The sequence below is a fragment of the Pararge aegeria genome, chromosome 7 (genome assembly GCF_905163445.1).
Source record: "Pararge aegeria chromosome 7, ilParAegt1.1, whole genome shotgun sequence".
NCBI lineage: Eukaryota > Metazoa > Arthropoda > Insecta > Lepidoptera > Nymphalidae > Pararge > Pararge aegeria.
Window position 1 is genome coordinate 6,622,925 of NC_053186.1, and position 21,035 is coordinate 6,643,959.

General features: G+C 36.2%; 1 protein-coding gene across 1 annotated transcript in view; it reads right to left on the reverse strand.

The window, feature by feature from the left end:
* Nucleotides 1-21,035, reverse strand: part of LOC120624993 (protein FAM214A) — a 51,328-nt gene that overhangs the window by 9,263 nt on the left and 21,030 nt on the right. Inside the window, exons 2-3 of the mRNA XM_039891887.1 lie at nucleotides 1,549-1,686; nucleotides 629-739 (exon numbers count right to left, since the gene is read on the reverse strand). Of these exons, the coding sequence (XP_039747821.1) occupies nucleotides 629-739; nucleotides 1,549-1,686 (249 nt within the window). The remainder of the gene's footprint in view (nucleotides 1-628; nucleotides 740-1,548; nucleotides 1,687-21,035) is intronic.

The window sequence follows — 21,035 nt, forward strand, 5'->3', positions numbered from 1 at the left end:
AGTATGTTGTCATGTAAAAGACAGTGTAGGGTTGAGGGTTCAATATAATTGCCATACTCCTAACATTTTAGACTGCATCATTTATCAACAAGTAAGATTTTGATGAAGGCCGCCCTTTTAATAGCCTACAAAAGCAAATCACACCTTGTATATAAGCATGGGTACTAAATCATATTTATAAGTTTTCAATGGCACAACCTAGAAAAAGGACTTTCTGGTTCAGTTCCTAGCGCTGATTTTAATCTGGAACTCCTATCTAGGTGAAGAAAAGGAAAAAATTATTCCAAAGCTGCCCAATTCTGATTTCATCACATAGAGAAAATAGCTACTTTTCTTACCAGTCGCTTTCACATATGGAACTCTTATAGCTTCGAAGTAAATAAGGCCTCATATAACTCGTTTTGACTTCACTGCACTCTTGATTTTTAGTATACAAAAGTCTTAGCTGAAGAATTGTAGGCAAATCTGAGTTTTATAATATAGGAAAAAGGTCCACTTTGCTTTGATATTCAAGTATTTCGATACTCACAAACAACTCCTCTATTGCGTGGCAGCAAATCTTGTACTAAGAGGGATCTTGTACTGTTCGAAGACTTTTACCTTCAGTGTGATAGATTTTATAACATACCTCAATGCAAATCGGTATCTGTTCTTTCCACAAGGCCTGTACATGGTTGTTGAGCTGCGCTTCCACACCGGGCTTAATCTCATCCGTCGTTGACTTGGGTTGCGTGTTCACCTGGAATAAGAAAAGTTAATCGATTGAACAAGAGTGGATTTTAGTGAAAGAGAAAAGATTTCCAGTGTCCCTTCATCGTTATACTCCTCTCTCATTACAGATAAGCTTTAGACTCTTAAGTTATCTTTGGAGATCAACTGAATAAAATTTTGGTAAAAGAATTGCACCATAGCTTCAAGCAAGGCCTGAAAACCACAGGAGGATCTCATTTATTAACGTCAAAGGAAACATCGTTATTATCCGGGAATTAATGTGTGCGTGCAGAGTAGATCCTAGATCTCTCGGAAGTTATTCTGCGTGTTTCCAGCGTTTGGAATCGGGAGTAATTCACTTTGGGTGCAGAATGTTTATCCGCGATCTTTCCGGAGTAATTCTGTGTTTGTGACTGGGTATAGACTGTAGATCCTGGAGTAGTTCAGTGTGTGTGCAGAAAGTAATTATTTTTGTTACAGAGTCCACAGTGTTGAACCTGGATCATTCGGGGAATTTTGATGTGTTTTTCAGATTGTAGATCCTGGTTCGTGCATGATGTATATCCTTTATTATTCCGGAATAATACAGTGATATACACTCACCGTGTGTTGACGGTTGTCACCACCCATCCTCGACAAAGGGAATATGACAGAACGGGCAGCAGCTTCTGTGCTACTATTACTATCTTCTGCGATCACCAACTCGTTTGCCCAGCGTGGTCAGAGGAAGCGGCTATTACTCCAGCAGTGGACTGTTATTGGATATTGATGAATGCAGTGAGTGTGTAATGTATCTAGCCTTCGTCCAGATTCTTTGAGGATGTTAAATCTGTGTACCTGCTGGCTGCTGCTGGAGGGCCGAGCGTCCACGCGTCGGGGCGAAGGACTGGAGCTCCTCGCGCGAACTATCAGCCGGCCCAGCTGCAGCAGGAGCCCCGTCCCCGTCGCCGGGGGCGGCGCCTCGTTACTGTGCATCTGGGGACAAAAATAAACCAGATAAGCATAAACCTCTAACCCAATATTATTAGAAAAACTAAATCAACTAGGACACAAAGAATCAGGGCCCAGCTTTATCCCATGTATATAGGGACTTATCTATGGACCATGATACAGATATAGTAAATAAATACTCCATGCTAATGAAGCTGAAGAGTGGTTTTCTGTTTTTGTTTTTTTAACGCGCTAACTAAACTTGTGCATTTGAATTCTCGAGGAATGATTTAGAAAGATTATATATTTAGTTCACGTTCTGACCCAATTATATGCCACATTATAGGGGGCCCCGCAACTTCGTCGCTGTACAGTTTCTGCTAAGTTTCCAATACAATACTTATTTTGCTGTCCAACACAATACACCCCAACTCACCATTTTTAACACAATGTAGACATGCAAAGGCGGCCTTATTGCTGCAAGCAATCTCTTTTAGGCAACCTTTGTAGATAGGACTTACAGCAAGAGAACGGGATAGTGCCAAGAGTGTTAAACATGTATTTCACTTCATTATTTGTGAACCTAAATATAATAATAATAATAATTGATTCATTTCAAATAGAAAAATGTATACAGCAGGAGTCTCCTTATGAACACAGTGATACTCTATTGATTTGGTTCACTAAGGTGACTTGTGTTACGAGTGTCGCCACCTTCCTTCGGACTCATTACAACAACGTGAAATTAGGAAAATACAATCATCGCGATACATAATAGATAAAACAAAAATATATATATTAAATTAATTACATTGATTTGAGTATCTGTGTGTGTGTGTGTGTGTGTGTGTACATAAAAATTGATATTTTTATGTACACACTATTTTTAAAACCCTCAGCCTTTTAGGCTGTAGGTTGTCTGTCATGAAATAGCCTTTTGTAGTTGTGGATTAAATAATTCGACTCTGTACATAATCGCATTCGACGCGTGGTGGGTCTATGTTTGAAAAACCCTCTCTCCACGCCTATGCCCAGCCAGTAGGACGTTATAGGCAGTTGACTCGGTAAATGGCAATCCGTGTTATTGTTGCAACCCTGACCTCAATACGATCAAACCAATAAAAAGATAAAGAAAGGTACCTAAAAGATAGATAACAAGTCTTTCATTCTATAACGCAGTGCAATTAGATAATAGAATCGATAACATAATTGGCTAAGTAAATTGTGATGCAATTGTAATAAAACTTATTTATTCACCTACGTCTGATGAACACTATAAAAGCATTTAGCACAATTGGTTTTGTATTTAAGTACCTTTTTTATATCATTTTCTACAAATACTTTAAGATCCATTTTAACTAGGTTACAAAATCTGTCCATCCATGTTATCATAATAGAATTATTTGTATTTTGTTACTAACGCTCGGCTTCACTCCTGCGAAAGTTATTACTCGTAAGTTTAAGACGTACTTATGTAGCTGTCATCCTATAGTTAATAATTTTATATCACGGAAAAGCGCATGAAATCCATTGATGCTGAAATGACTCTTACCATGGCTAACATTTGCAGCTAAACCAATCCTGATGAAATTTTTTACTGAGATAGTTTGGCTTTTACAGGTTGTAAACGAAACTTAAGTTCAGGTTAGGCATAGTACGTAGTAGGCTATAGGATAGTTCCAAATTTCCGGAGTTATGGGCAATTAAAAATAACTTACTTTAACGTTACCGTTAAAACAAATGATTAGGTTTCGCCTGTTAAGAAGAACATCCCAAGAAAACCTGCAGCAATGGAACAGACAAGTAAAAATTACAACGCCAATACCCTTCCGTTATAATTATTACTTGCCATGTCTAGCATGGGCAGGAGACAAATATCTCCCCTCGGAAAGGATAAAAATGTATCTTCTCCTACAGCTTTATCAACTCTCAGCACGTCTAGCATGGGCATTAGACAATTTTCTCCCCCGGGAAAGGATAACAATTTATCTTCTCCCACAGCTATATCAACTCTCGTTTATTATATGTCTAATAATAAACGGGTGTAAACTTCTCCTATTTCATGTTCGCTTGCTTAAGAAGCTGGGACACGTTAATTATGTCAGGGCATATAATCGGGGATATAATTTTTGTCTCCTACCTGTGCTAGCCCTGCTGGGAGGGACACTTGCAAAGGGTATACCGTAACCAACAATTGAAGTTCCTGCACTAGACTAATCAGCTTTCAATAAACTTCGGTACAAAACATAGCTTTAAATGGAGGTGTTAAATATATTGTTTCTCAATTAGTAAATATTATGTGTAGAATTTTTCACTTTTATCACACGTTTTAAGTGTAAAACGTGTGATAAAAGTGAAAAAATCGATAAAGATTATTACATTTACACTTCCACAAAGTTTGCTCTTTTAGTTTGAGTACCACGGTTAATATTTACCTACTTTCCGGTTCTTGAGCCTTCGAGCCGACTAGTGACAACATATAACCTTCTAGTTGGAGGGGGATAACTGTCTATTCTACACCTACCGATCCTATTCCACTTTTGCTTGGTGCAACATAGTAACAAGAAAAGTTCGTGCCACAGTATAAAAACCCGATATGGCTTTGACCCACATCGCGTACCCACACAGCCTACTTCCGCTTCAAGCGCTTCGCGAACAGTGAAAGGGCGGTAACTAGGTCGCTGCAGCGCTTGATTGTGGAGTGGCGCGTTCTATTTTTGATACGTCGCCCGTTGGTAACAGCGCCGAATTGGGGCATGCCTGCATTTTACATTTTAATGTTGCCTGCTTGTTGATATTTCTATGCACTGACCTCTATTATTATTATTATCATCATATCAACCCATTACCGGCTCACAGGGCGCGGATGTCCTCCCACAATGAGAAGGGTTTGGGCCGTAGTCCATAACGTTGGCCCAAGTGCGGATTGGTGGACTCCAACCACTTTGAAATATTACGTAGAACTCTCAGGCATACAGGTTTCCTCACGATGTTTTCCGTCATCGTTTAAGCGAGTGATATTTTAATAGCTTAAAACTCACATAGCTTAGAAAAGGTAGACGTGTGCGTGCAAGAGTCGAGCTCTTACCCAATGCAATATCACCTGGTGGTAATTAATTATCCAGTCTTAGATAGCATCCATGGGATGGGATGGTGCCATCGTACCGGAACGATTAATCGCTTGGTGGTACGTCAAGTGGTAGTTAGAAGCCACGGCCAAAATCTCCCACCAAAATAAAAATATAATTCAAAATAGTAACAAATGTAATTCTGTTTTATACACCACCTACAGGCTGTTGCTAAGTGTAAAACGTGTGTAGTCATAATGTATGGCAATTGCATAACCCAACTCGTGTAGCGTTATCACAGACCCGCTTTTCCAGTTTATAGGTCAAGGCTGATAGGCCACGCCCTACCACCGCGTCGGTCGGTAACGAAGAGTTTCCACTGACTTCCACGACTTCTATTTGTCCATTTACCTTATGATTTTAAAACAAGTCAGTTAAGAAAACATACCATGAAAACCAACGTGAAATAAAACTTTAAAACATATCGAAGAACCAGCCAAAGTAGCTGGGGACATACGAAATGTGGAAAACCCTATTACAATCTGCCCCATAGTTTTTCAGGAAAATCGCTAACAAAGAACAATTATAAACATAAATGCTGAACACATACTAGATATCCTCTCAGTTCCGGCGTTTGTAGCAAAAAAAAGTTTTAACCTAACATCCTAACATAGTCATCGTAGTTTCATAGTAACATAGTACATATTTTCTTTACCTGTCTTATAGTTTAAACAGTCTTTAAGTCAGAACTTTCTCGTGTCAAATCCGTTTTAAAATTATTTAAATATTTAAAATATATATAGGTAGGTTACACCTACATATGTCGAAAACACAGCGGAGACCTAGTAACAAGGTGGTTGATTAGGTACCTTCGACACGGTAGGTATAGCGGTTATATGAACCCTATAACCCTAGCGGTTATGGGTTTCTCTGCAGCATACACAGGTGGTAAACTCCCACGAAAACAGACTACAGATAATTCATAATTTATAAATTCACAAACTGCCCCCGTTGCCAGGAACTGAACGCAGGAATTCCCTTTTACAAGATCATAGCCCTCACCATTGCGCCTGAGAGGTGGGCAATATAAACTGCATAAACTGCAGTCACAATTGCACAGGAGTTCCAAAAGGCCAGGGCGCGACACGTGGATGATGAAGGCATCGCAGACCCACTTTTTCATTTCATAGGTCAAGGCTCTTGCAGGCGATGCGCTCGCCAACAAAGAGTTTCCACTGGCTTTTACGCTAAAGCTCCAAACTAAAACCGTCTAACTGTTCTAAAGTTTTTGGTTTAAAAGCGATTTTTCAAATCCAACTTGTATTTAAAAATATTGCTCTGGAAATACTAGTTGGATGTAACAATCGGCTTAGCATTTTATAGCCTAATTCTTGGAGACGGAGAGAGCTATATACCTTTTTTTAATTTTGATCCCTTAAACGGTTAAATAAGGGATAAAACTTTGTATGAAAGTCCTTCTTCATTTCTTATGATATTAGTATAATGTTGAAAATTAGAATTAAGGTTGATAATTGTATTTATAAAAATCCCTAAGTGTTTCATAGTTATAGGTTTATAGGTCAAGGCTGGGTTTGCCGACTCGCCCTACCACAGTCGGATTGTTCCATTGCGTTTACGTAATGCATCATTATTATTTTTTTATTTCAATTACTCATACTATAAGTGCATGTGTGTCATAACACTTTATTCGTACCCTTAAGAATAAGACTAATGGTTGCTCGCAACTTCGTTCGCTTATTTTTATCCCCATTCTACATCTTCAAGGTTTGAAATTTACACTTTTCCTCCCATGACACGAATGTCATGTTTTTGACCAGTTGTTTATCTGCCTAATTTATCCTGAGTTAGATAATCTATTGAATCAAATTATGAAAATTAATATTTCTACACTTTCAAGATGTGAAATGCGGGATGAATTTAACACATTTCCTTTCTAACCTACGAATTTATTTACTTTTTGACGTTATCTATGTATTAAAAGTAATATATCTATTGAAATTCGTAATCTGAAAACCACTTCCTTCCAAGCTCCAGAACCATCGAGGTGTGTAAGTCCGACTCGGTTAGTCCCTGGCTCTGCATAGTCACATGCTGGTTATGCCAACCTGCCCTTCCACGATCTAAGGTAGGATTTTAACAAAGAGTTTGCGTTTACATACAGCATAATTTACCTTTTTCTTATTTCCATTACTCATTGATATAAGTGCACGTGTCACAGATATTATTACAATCCGCACAGTATAAGTCCAGCTGTTGCTTATACTTCGTCCGCATAATCTATTCTCCCTTAGTATAAAGTATTCTCGATTCGAAATCTGCACTTCCGATGCGATTAGTCAGTGAGTGAGTAAGTATGTGGTATTTCCCTTTTATACCTACTTTAAGTGGAGTTAGTTAGACAAAGATTTACAAACGGGCATATAGCTATGCCCGTTTGTAAATCTTTGTAAGTAGAAATATTAATATAATAAAAGCGAAATAGTGCCTGTTAGTTTCTTTATTAGCTACGTAGGTTTCACTCAGCCACGGTTCCAATATTTAAGAAATTTAGCAGATATTGAGCTTACATACTGTAGAAGGATAGGTAAATAGTTTAAAAAGTGTATAGGAAATCATTTGAGCGCAATTAAAAATTATATAATTTATTGCTTATAATTTATATAATAAACTTCGTTGGTTAAGCCTGAAAGGCCTAACCTTGTCTTGACGAAATTTGGTTCATAGTCTTGCATCCCATATACAGACATGAAATACTTTGAAGCCCGAAACACGAACAGTACGCGGGATTTTAGAGTTACTTACTGAAATAAACGCGAACGATATGGCCGGCAACTAGTTGAATATAATGGTATCACACAATGTCCGTGCCAGTGAATGTCATTAACGAAATACGTATCTACTGACCTTCCGCTCGGCGCAGTGGTTGCGAAGCGCGCATTCGACCTACTTTGGAAATTAAGTGAATTTTAAACTTGATACGGACCTCTTACTAATGACATGAGTAGTAGTAATCTATATGTGATTGTCAAATCATTTTCCTCTCCAACCGACTTAATAATCATTGAGAACTCTTAAAATTTGTTTAAGCGTTCATATCGCTATTAAATTTTGAATTATCATCAATAGCCTGTCCATGTTATACAGTCCATAGTTCTTAAGTTATGGGCGATAAACCTTTAAGAAGGTAGTTTTGAGGTGCATAATGAAAAGGATTTTTTTTATTTATCATGCTACTTCAATAGATTTTCTTCTAGAATCTAGATTAAGATACCGCCCTACCAATCGTCGTCTAAGCTCTCACAATCATGGTACAGCTTTGCCAAGTTCGCTACCCCACCCAGTTACGCTGGCGCAACCCGAATCGTCACCAGAACCGAAAGCACATTCCGAAAATAAAATGCAACGGCGATTAACTTCAAACCAACTACATTTTTGTGATGTCTAGAATATTTTATCTTATCACTGTATAGTAAACATAACATATTATGTTACGATACGATATTATGTTATGTCGCGTGTAGAACTTTGCCTTGATGTGATGCTATATTGTGCCTCGTCATTTGATATTGTAACGCAATGATTTCAAAGGTACTCGTATATAATATGAATCATCTATGCGTTTTAGATGGTATCATGCTGGTCTGCCATTAAGGCGTCGCTCGCTCGTTTCACTTTTTGTATGCTAGATCCTCATCCAGAATGTGTGTTTAGAAATAGAATTGAAATCTGATAGGTATTAATTCATCTGACGTAACACACGTCCCCACTGCTCGGTAAGGGCAAGGGTTAAAAATTTTATAGCCTTGAGCCGTTTAAGTGTAGCGGCACAGCTGCAGAAGACTGACCTATGTTAGAAGTGTTAGATCTTGAAGAAACTGTAGTCAGAGCGGAAAACCTACTCTAGGTCCTAAATACTTACAGTTCCCGGCCCAGTGCAAAAACGTGTTCCTCAGTTTAGAATTTTACTATGCTTGGTTTACAGTTTAAGTTTTCGTTAGGTTAGGTTCTTTTTATAGATGTTACTTACGTTGTATAATAATGTGTTTTATAATAAAAACTGGGTTACCTGGACCTAAAACTAATAGAAATCACAATCCTCTCGCAGTCAGGTTCAGTCCCCATATTTTGTTACGTCCAGCTTAATCATCCCGGAAACAAACGGTTTATGGAAATATATAAATATCCAACCTCGGTTGCTGCAACACAGATCAATGATTAGCTAAACGGTTCGTCCGTTTCGTCCACAACGCTGCCGTAGTGCGAATTGGTAAACTACACAAGCGTTATAGAAAATTTAAAGAAAATTCCCTATCCTGCCGATGTTTTCCTTCACCGTTAAAGTAAGTAATATTTATTTGCTAAAAGCGCACAAACTATGAAACGTTAAAAGTGCGTGTTGGGAAACGAACTCGCTCCCAAAGTTAATCGTTTTTATTCAATTAAGCCTCAATCAATTTATTCCAATTTTTAATGGATCAAAATTATGATTAAGTTGTACATGCTTTGGCTTTTAGCTTAAAAACAATACTTTGATATAGACTTTATTTGAGCTGTTTTGTACCCTGATAAATAAATTAAATAAGCAAAGTATTTAGTTTTAATTTCCCTTTAATTCGGTTGAAGAAAAAAAAAACCAAGTGTGGGATCCCAGTTGGGGTCCCGATAATTATGCTGACAATGTTAAATTACCATTTAACGTCAATTAAATCGCACACTCAGGAACTGAAGCTTGATAACGCGATACCGAACTGCAACATAATCTAATCGCTTATCACAAGGGCGTTCAGCTTTTTAAACGCTCGATAACCGATATTTCTTTTTTTAAACTTGTTGCTTTGGGGCTAGATGGCGATGTGTGTATTGTCGTAGTATATTTGACGTAACTGACCCGCTGGTCTAGTAGTGGTCTTTGCGTCGTTGATCTAGTTGTCCAATAACTACCTCGTCGGGTCGTTGGTCCAGTAGCTGCCTCGTTTATTTATTTATACACTTTCTTTTTACACCACAAAAGGAAAAACACATAAGCAGGAATAGAAGAAACATAAAAAGTATGACACAAAAGGCAGCCTTATCGCTTAGTAACGATCTCTTACAGACAACCTCGTTGTTTGACTTACTGCCTCATTGATCTAGTAATTGCCTCCGTCCGACTCGTTTTTTAGCCAACCAACCCGTATTAGAGCTGAGCGGTGGATTAATGTTCTATAACTAACTCCCTCTCCTATTGGAGAGATCTGTGTCTGTGACCCAGTAGTGGGACATTAAACGCTAGAAAATGATGATGAGTAAATGATGAGTATGACGGAAGGTGCGTGGTCGCAACATAAAAATTCATACACACATCATATTTCGATGTCGTCAGCATTCAACGTCTCTATACTACCCAACCAGTAAATTCGAATTTTATATGCTGTTCTTATCTAGGTTATGGTTTGATACAAGGTGACGCGATCTCAAATATATATCACAAGAAATACCTACAGTTAGCGTTTGTTTGTTTTATTCTTGTTTACACAGTAACTAGTAACAGTTACCAACAAGACTATACCTACTCATTGTGAATGTGTAAATACCTAAGTTAGGCATTTCACAGTTCAGACACGTACCGTAAGTATTGTAAACACGTGCAAATGTTACGTAACCAACACATCTATTTTATGCAATAAATTACGTAAAAAATCAACACATTATGAGAAACATATGGCATTTACTATTATCAGCTATTTTATAACGTAGGAAAACTAGAAATCCAAGAATGTAAATACTCACGACTGAATTAAAAAAGAACAAGGAAGCGAAGGAGTTCTAAATTTAAAATCGCGCACATTGTTGACAAACTTTGCTCTATCTCTCTCTGTTACACCGGTGTCGACTGTATTTATCTCGTTCTAACAAACCATCATGGCCGGAAGGGACCAGATGATCGCAGGCATCAAGCAACGCGTAGAAGAGTGAACTTACTTATTGTGAGGGCCTAGCGCCGAACTTGTGAGTTGTGACATTTGTAGCTGATTTAACATTTAAACTGTACTAGCTTTAGCTTAACTTTTAACTACTTGCCTCCACCTTGTATTAAGTTTTCTCTCATCAACCGTTCCTGATTAGGTTAGAGTTAAAAGTGGCTCAGTTTAGAAAAAATATTTCTTTTATTATTTGACATAATATGCTTTCCAGGAATTCACTGGTAGTAACCGAAAACAATGTCCTTACATCTTCTCTTGATCGGTAAGTAAAAAAGGACACCAAAACTACCATATTTTTTTTTGGACCCAGAGGGCTTAAACTTTGAGAATGACAAGCGTTGCTTATATCCTCTTGCTCTCTGTTTTTTGACTGAGTGTATCATCATTAATGTTCTAGGGTGATTCAATGAATAGATATTATGCTTTGTTTTAAACAAATATATATCTTATATCATATAGAAACAAAGACTACTTTGGAGTAGACCATTTAATTTATTTCCTCATATTTCTTACTACATGAATTTCAAATGTTATTTTGAAAAAAAAAATATTTACAAATCAAAACTATATTAAACATGTTCAGCATGTTGAGTTAAGTCACTGAGAAGCCTGAATCCTGCTGAGAACTGGTATGTTAGGGAGATATATTCATGTACGAATAAAGTTACTCTAGATTACGGTACCGTAACATGAGAAAAGAGATAGATATATATTTTGTTTACACTTTACTAAAGTAAAGATTTTGTGACGTCCGCAGAAAAGATGTGTGCGAAGTCTATCCAGATCCTACCGTTTACTTAAATAGCAGTAATGTTTAACTATGGGAATCTACTCTTAGTCAAAGGTTTTACTGAAAATTAAGCTTGCGCAACCAAACTAAATTTTACGGAACACTGAGAAGTGAAAATCTACGTCTATAATTTCCGTCCGCAAATATAGTTAAAGACAACTTATATTCAGTATAATTTTCCCTTAATTTTCCCTTGTCTGTACATTTTTTCCAAATCATGGGCGGAAATATTCAAATTACATTCATAAAAAGAACCTCCCAGAAAATTACTAAGAAATCCACTTTCATAATCTACTTTTAATATCAACCTTTTATCCAAGAAAGGCAAGCAAATAATAAACCACACTGGGAGGAAATGGATAATGCCTATATTGTTCAAAAAATTTCATTTTTTTTTTTTCAAAAATTATTTTCTACTATTCGCATGAAATACCTAACAAACAGAAATGTAAGTTCGTGGAATCATGAAAAATCATTGGAATGTTCTTTTCAGAACTTTCACTTCTTCTTTATGACATGTCATAAAATACCTTCGAATATTTATTTTCTGGTTTTTTCATTTCACGAACGGAAATGTTAGTCAGTAATCGCGCAAAAGTACTAGGACAATATAACTAACAAGAAGGTTAACAATGTATTGAAATAATGCCCTTCGTATACAATCCGTCCTATACAATTTAACAAACGACTTTATTTTCTAATCCATAAAGTTCAAGTTCAATTCAAAACCGAAAATTTTCAAAACTCACATTGTTTTCCAACAACGCAACACAATACGCTTCTTTGTCCGTGAAACTTTATTTAAAACACCGTGTTCAAACACTGTGTCGACAGAAAGGAGAATTCGGAACAAGCTTTGTATGGAAATCCTACTCGTGCCAATACAACGCAATGATATAAACATTAAATTATAAACTTTATTGCATGTAACATTAATGTGAGAATAGAATGTAATTTCCTGTTCTTATTACTACTCGATATTGAGATAGCCAAGGTAAACCGCTGTTCTATAAATCAATTAAATTGTATATTTTATTTCAATAGCGAGAAGGGTTCTTTTCGATTGACTAAACTAAACTGATATTATACGTTTTGGAATTAAGTAAAAATTTGAATGCACTTTTACGTCACGACCCCCCTCGCCCTTCTGACATGGATACACTGTCGCTATGCTGAAAATAGAACGTTTCGTAGGCAGCGGCTTTTGTATTTCCTTCAGTATTACTGTAGAGTAACGCAAGCGCTTAAATGGCTTAAAGACTCATTCATTAGCATTAACGTTTAGAACAATGTAGCGCTGTAGCGTTTTAAAGCGGACGTGCGTCTAATAATAGAGTTTAAAATAAATCGTAGTATTGGCTTGGCGTCGTGTGGTCTAGACAGGTTTTGTCTATGATCTGTTTGACGCAACTGCCAAACCTTGGCACACTAATTTAGCTATTTCTAATCCAATCTTAGTATGAAAGCAAGATTATTCTGTAATACCAAAATAAATAATGAATAAATATTATTAAAGATTCGTGATGAAATTGAAAGAACCTAAAATTAATAATCAACTCATGTAGCTCTTCACAGCAAAAAAAAAAGTATACCTACTGTCACAAGTACAACAGTAATCCGCTTAATACAGAATTTTCTCCATTCAAAACATTTTATAATAAGCTCCATAGAAAATTATTTTTGGTAGGTTTTTCTCAGATAACCATTAAATTTTGGGAATAAATTTCTAATTTATACTGGTAGGTATTTGCTGCAAGTTTAGGAAAAAACTACTTCAATTAAATACTCACATTACGAAATGTAAATAAATTTATCATCATCAGCTCCATGTTTCAGATCAATCGGTCAACAGGAAGGATATAATACTTTCCTTACAAGATTTGACCGCACACAAGAATGACAGGCTTCCCACATACACTAATTTATTACTGATAATATTCTGCATATTGACAATAATCAATAATATCGACTGTGTTAACATGAATAAAACTAAAAGGTTTTCTTTAATAAAAATTATGCTTTAGATTTCAGTCCAATTAAATCAATGAAGAATCAAATGGACTAGGACGATTTGGCAGAAAAACGGAATTCTAACTAAAATAAGAACCAACCCCCAGAACCAATGATTGCTATTCAAAACATTACTTTACTGCGCAGTAGAGCATAATATAAAAGCTTCTTCATTCCATTACATTAGAGGATGACGTCAACCTTCTAATAATCCTATAGTCCTTGTACTTCTTAGTACAACGTACTACAACTTTAGGTGTTTCCGCGTTTATTTACAGAATAACTTCTATAAGTTAGTCAATTAATTACACATATATTATAAACTAGACTTCGTCCGCGTTATTAAATTTTACAATTTACCTATTTGCGTTTTACGCTTTATACAATTTACCTATATTATAAACTAGACTTCGTCCGCGATAAAATTATGATTTACCCTGAAATGAAAAGAAATCCCGGGGCCCCTGACACCGGGATCACTATACCTACTAAAAATCAAATCAATGATTATACGTTATAAGGTCACAATCTGTCAGGAATACATGATGTGCACCTCACGGTGATTTAAGCGAATGCCCGCGACTTCGTCGGTCGCTGACTTCCTGTGGGCTTGTGAAGACTCCCTGAGGTGCATATCCAGGACAAATGCTACTGGAAAATTTCAAATGTCCTTAAGATCAGTTCTAAGTTAATACGGTACATGCCTATAAACAGAACAGAAAGACACGACTTGGAGTATCATCATCAACATCATCATCATCATCATCATCATATCAACCGATAGACGTCCACTGCACCACACATAGGCCACATAGGTCTTTTGTAGGGAGTTTCAAATTTTACAGCTTTGTGCCACGGATCCAGCGGCTACCTGCTTAACGCGGTCTGTCCACCTGTCTGTGTTGGCGGTCGACCAGCACCTTGGGACCCCAACGTCCATCCTTTGTCCGAACTAGGTATGTTTCCCCGCCCATTGCCACTACAGCTTTCCGACCCGTTCAGCTATGTCGGTAGCTCTGGTTCTTTTATGAATCTCCACACTTCTGATTTAATCACGTAGAGATACTCCGAGCATAGCTTTCTTCATCGCCCGCTGAGTAACTCTGAGCCTTCTTATGAGGCCCACTTGGAGTTAATAATCATTTTAATATATTATTTATAAGATAATTACTATTTCCGAAGATTCAAAGCATCCATTAATTCATGCTGCAATCCTAATTTGACCAGCTTAAGTCCTAGGTACCTCTTATTTCCTTCTTATATTGGGCCGGTTTCCGCATTTCAAACTTCTGGTCTGTTTGTACGTGCATCCCTGTTTTATTAGCCTACTAGCTGTTGCCCGCGACTTCGTCTGCGTTTGATTTTGTTTTTTGATGTGGATTTAGTTGTAGTTCTAAAAAAATGAGGAAAAGGAGGTATGGTGTAAAATCGTCAAACACAGGGAGTGTTTGACGATTTTCTCTCAAAGAAACCCAGCTTAATGTCGGGATAAAAAGTAACCTTTATTACTTCTAACACTTCCAAGAATATGCATATACAATACAATATAAAAGGTTAGTTGTTAGGACACTAGTATGTACTTCAAAACCGATGGGTTTTTATATTTTTCACATAAAGGGCGTGTTTCCAAATTTGTTAAAATATGGGAGTTTGCCATTGCCAAATTAAAACAAATAAAGTACAGCTAAAAATAACTAAACACACATAGATGGGTTCCTAATCTGCTGATTGCTGCAAATAATAATACTTTCTGAAAACTATTGATCCACAGGTCTTGCGTAAAAATTATCGCAGTGTCAACCATCAGCTGTGTTAACATTTAAGGTCAAATGGTGTCACGGTAGATTACTATGGCAACAAAAAAATGTTATGGTCATAGGCAATATAGATGCACTAATAAGTAAAATAAAAGTGGTCATGTAAATGCAATTACAAATCATTACAATTATTTCTTAACTGGGTAACTTAATTAATCATCAAAACTGGGTAGTTTCGATGATTAATTGAAAACTGGAACTGGAAACTGGGTAGTTTCGATGTAAGGGTAACATAAATAAAAAGATTAAGGGAAATGCCCACATATACCCATATAACTTAACTTAACTGAACTTAACCAACCTTTCTTAAGAGAAGTCTTAACCAAGTTTTAGTGATACTTTTTATGGGTGGTAATCTACTAGCCTAGTCTACATACATATTATTTACATTAATGCAAAGTTTTAACAAAATCCGTTCAGACATTAGTGTGTATAATAGTTTAAATTATTCTTTCTTTCTGGATGCCTCTTCCCGTATGTTACAGTAATTTTATAAAGTGAGTAAAAAATTTAACTTTTGATAACTAAAACTTGATATGTTCCAGATTTTTTATTAAATTGATTAGCATTTTAACAACAGTACTGGTAATTCTTATTCAATCAATAAATACTTTTCGAGAAATAATTAAAATTGTATTTGATTCACAGCCAATGTTCATGATATTTAGCCTTTATTCAGATTGATTCAGATAGATTCACGATATTCTTAAATATGAGTGCATTTTCGATACACTTTAGGCCTGTATGCACTCGAACAATGCAAAGATACCTCCCGGTGTATTAGTAGTCATCACGTAATACGAAATGTTAAACAATCTCTTATCTAATGTGGTTCAACACTACAATTAGATGTTATTTAAAAAGCAGATAAACAAATAAATTAAAAGCCGGCTACGCATTACGCTCGTGGTATGTTCATAGGACACCGGACCAGCTAGATCGCCTGCTATTTTTATTTAAAAAAAAAAGCAAACTCAGGAGTGATTGTACCGTGTGATTCATGTTAACCCATTCAAATATTACTACCGCAATGATAACGTTACCAGGTTGTCTATAACACACTTCCGCTTGATAACTAAAACAATTGAAATGATTATTTAAATCTAAATTTAATAAGTTTTTTGAAGTCTGTCAGGAGTAAGGAACGAAGAAATGAGGTATCATTAGAAACCATTACTTGAAAATACGTTTTGCACGCCTCAGAAGAGAAGCGTCGAGGTGGGTATTACTGTCAGTTTACGCACACCGAGTGATTCTCCAACTTAAAATGTCACTTTTTTATTCTTTATTGCTTTTATAAGTGAATATAAATAGACAACTGTTGAGAAAAAACACTATTTTTAACACTTGATATTTTTATTACTTAAACAAAATAAAATTGTTTAAAAAAGTTCTGTCTTGGGCGTCCGTGTGTCTGTATGTGCGGATCCCGTATCTTATGGTCACGATAACGAGCGAAATACTTCACTTATCGAGCTGTTTTTTTTTTATAGGCTTCTGTATTTTGAGGAATAGAAACCTATTACTTTTGACGGTATAATTAGATATAGTTTAAGTATTATTTACAAATAATCTTTTATTGTATAGAATGAGATTATGAGGCGTGCACTTTTGGATTTTCCAACAATTTTATATATTACTAGCGGTCCCTCGTAACTTCGTCCGAGTCAACCTTCATACTAAAATTATGCTGCCGCGGTTATTTTAGAACTTATAAAGCGGAACAACTTATACATGATTTTATCAAAACTACTGCGTGTGCTGCGTAAACCATTTCCGCAGGGCACGCAGCAGAAACTCTCCCAAAAGAAGAAAAAACCCGATTTTGAAACATTTCTCGTTGTTGTTATGCTCCTATTGATCTTAGCGTGATGATATATAGCCTATAGCCTTCCTCTTTAAATGGGATATTCAACACTGAGATCCTGAGATCCTCGCATTCAGGTAAACAAACTCTTTCACTATCAGATAACGTATTCGGAAGCTCACTTTTTGGATTAGAAACCACATTTTTTTAAACGGCTAGGCTTATTTAGGTTTTGAAAGTCTAGGGCAGGTTACAACGGTGAGGAAAAAACTAAAATTCTTTTTAAATTTTGATGAAATTTTGTGTGTATTGCGAAGAGTTCGAATTCAAGCACACACCTCTAACTTTTCAAAGTTATGTGCATTTGACATTTAAATATAACTTATTTCTACGGTGAAGCAAAAGATCGTGAGGTAACCTGCATGCCTGAGAGTTACGCATAATATTCTTAAAGGCGTGTAGTATCAACCAATCCACACTGAGCCAGCGTGGTGGACTACGGCCTAAGCCCTTCTCATTGTGGAAGGAGTACCGTGCCCTCTAGTGGGCTGGAAATGGGTTGATATGATGATTGCAATGGATTTCTGGTTGATTTTAAAGCTCAATTAGACCCGGTAGAGGACGCTGCTTTACCGGGCAGGACGATGTCTGCTAGTCTTAAATATTATTTGACGCCAGTTTTGCAACAATTAGTGTAAAGGAAATTGAGCTTTTTTTTTTTAAGTTTAAGAACACTTTAATTAAAGAAAGATTTTTCGAGAAAGAGGTCGGAACTCTTCACATTGTTAACAATCATAGCATTGTTAATTTATTAAACACTAGCTGTTGCCCGCCCGTTCTTCGTCCGCGTTTATTACGGTTTTTACTAATCCCGTCGTAACAGATTTTTTTTTCAGAGATAAAAAGTATCCTTATGTTACACTCCGTCCTATCAACTCTATGCCAAAAATCAAACAAATAAACACACAAAGCACTTATAATAATAGGAGGTAACTAAGGATAATATCGTAATGGTTCAAGGTTCAATCTTTACACGAATAGAAGTCAGTTTGGTTTTTTTTACTATAATATAATACTAATATTAACCCTTGCTTAATCTAACAACAACTTTCTTGGGTGCAAATTCAATTTTGCACACAAATCTCTAAAAGGGCAACTCAAAAAATGAATTCAAGAATAATAATATACATATTTAAAAAGATCCTTCGACATTAATGGTAACATCCATTGGTATGCGAAAGAGTATAGAAACACAGAACTCAATTCTGGCAATAAAAAAAACGAAAATTGATTTGCATCCAGTTATCGCGCTTTTTTTAAGCTTATCCAGTTATCGATTTCTTTAGTAATTTTCAGGAATTTATGTTATGTTCATAAATATATTGTTATTATAGGTAGGATATTATTTGTCGAGTGTAATTTGAATTCGTAAGTGACTTTTTGCTGATGATCATATATTGCAGGGTTTATAAAGATTTCAAAATTCTATAGAATTTCTATCACAGTTTAGTTCGAATTTGCCTATCCCTACTAATATTATAAATGTCAATGTAAGTTTGTTACGCTTTCACGCAAAAACTACTTAACCGATCCTCATGAAACTTTGTACACATATTCTTGAAGTGTTAGAAGTAATATAGAATACTTTTTATTCGAACAGTAAGCTCGGTTCCTTTGGGAGAGGGGATGAAAGTGTTTGACGATTTTACACCATAACTCCGACAAATTATAACCGATTTCAATAATTATTTTTGTACTATAGAAGCTATAATATGTGTTTAATTTTGCCCAAACTTTGTGTAGATCTGGTTAATGTGGTTGGAGATAGAGGACAGAAGAACTACAACTAATTTAAATGCCACATCAACAAACAAAATCAAACGCAGACGAAGTTGCGGGCAACAGCTAGTAACGATATACATTAATGTTCCAATAAACAACCTTACACAGTCAACCTTCTGGTCATACAACTCCGAGGCGTAAGTAAGTAGTGCCTGTCCCCCAGAAAAGGCAGTGAAAGCCGCGTGCAATTCGCCAGTCTCGTAAAGTAATAACAAGACATTTACCAGGATTGCATAAAACCTGAGTGGTAGTATTTCACATAAATCTGGGCCGAACGAAGTGTGCTAGTGAAAGTATTACGGTATTAACGATCCGCCATTTTGTTTGCCCGCTAAGGCTACCTGTACATCAGAGATAGGCAAAGCGAGAGAATTGTTGCCCACCTGTGGGATAACTCTAGTAAGGTGTTTATTCATAATACGTATGAACCACTTCGCATGGGTATCTTTAAATGTTTTTTTAATAAAACGACGGGGGTGCGTGTGTTTAGTTTGACGTATCTGAGTGTGTGCGAGTGTGAGTTTTTGATTTTGTTTTTTTTTAAAGGTGATAAGTTGGGAGTGACTTAGCTATTTTTGATGATTTGATGGCCACCACCATAAAATAGCGAATTATTTAAATTTTTAATTAATCCATTATTACTTACAATGTTAACAAAAGTTTCATTACTTTCAAGTGTTTCTAACCGTTCGATGGTGCCAAATATTAAGATTGTATTTTATTCGCCTTACCTAAGAGAGCAGGTTAAATCGTCGATACGGGTATAACTAACATGCCATAATAATCTTTAGAGCCCAGAAACCCGTAGTGAGTCTTTAATTACTCTATTCTATTAGAAGATACTTGCTTCCAGTGGTGGGACACTGAAAATCATATTCCATCGGGCATTGTTGTAATTACCATTGGCCTTACCATATTTGTCGCCTTCAGTGAGCGATTTGTATGACTCCTCTCTCAATTGATGAGTTCCTGGTGCTTTTAGTTAAAACTGTTAGTAATCCTAACCTTTCCGGTAAAGTGTTTGTTTACTAGCTTAAGGTTATGTTAACTTAAAGCGAAGAATGATAATTACTAAACGTCCAAACGATTTATAAAAGATCTTTCCATACATTATTGGAATAATTGTTTTAAATTCAAATACAAAAATTCTTAACTTAAAGTTGACTATGAGAGTTCCAAACGCGCCCTGGTTTACAAAGAGCCCTCAACAAACTTAGCCAGGTAGTACAATTTGAAATCCAAGATCTCATTTTATTTAGCAAACGGCTCTGTAGTAAATATTGCTATGTTATGTAATGATATAATAATATGATAACTGATAATACAATACAACACAACTTTAAAAAATGTGTAGTGCAAAAAACTTGCCTCATCCTCCTTATTGGTTTCGTTCGGCTCGAAAATACCATCACACTCACCTGAAAAAAAAAAAAAAATTATAATTTCTAGCTTCCAACCCCTCTTTGTAGATCCCTCTTAAGAGAAGCCATATAGATATAAGTTGATATTAAAACCGGAGAAATACGAGTCAGACGTATATAATATAGTAAAGCAGAGATCGATATATATATGGCAGCCTTTTGTATCCTACTACTTGAAGAGTCTGATTTCTTGACATGCTGTGCAGTACAATTAAGAGTATATAATGTATGAGTATAATTTTGGACTGTCTCTTTAAACAGGAACTGCACAAGACTTTTCGTGGCCTAAAAACATCTCATGCACTAAATACACTAATTGCTTTCGCAGGCAAGGCAGGTAGCGGTACCAAGGGCAGTAAGTTCGCTACATTTCGTATATATACCAACTAAACAATAATTCGTACCAAGGGCAATAGGCTCGCTCTGCCCATCATATAAGCATACGTGTGCCCACGTAACGCCCTTTTAATATAAGTTTATTACTGGATACACGAACATTATTACTCCATGCTAGACTAACATATGGTCCACCAAAGATATTTTTTTCTGCACCAAGAACATTTCGTTCACCAAAGGTAATTCGTACACTAAAGACTAGAGTTCGAATGCTATTTCAAGATATGCAATATATCAAGCGGGCACATAGCAACTAAAC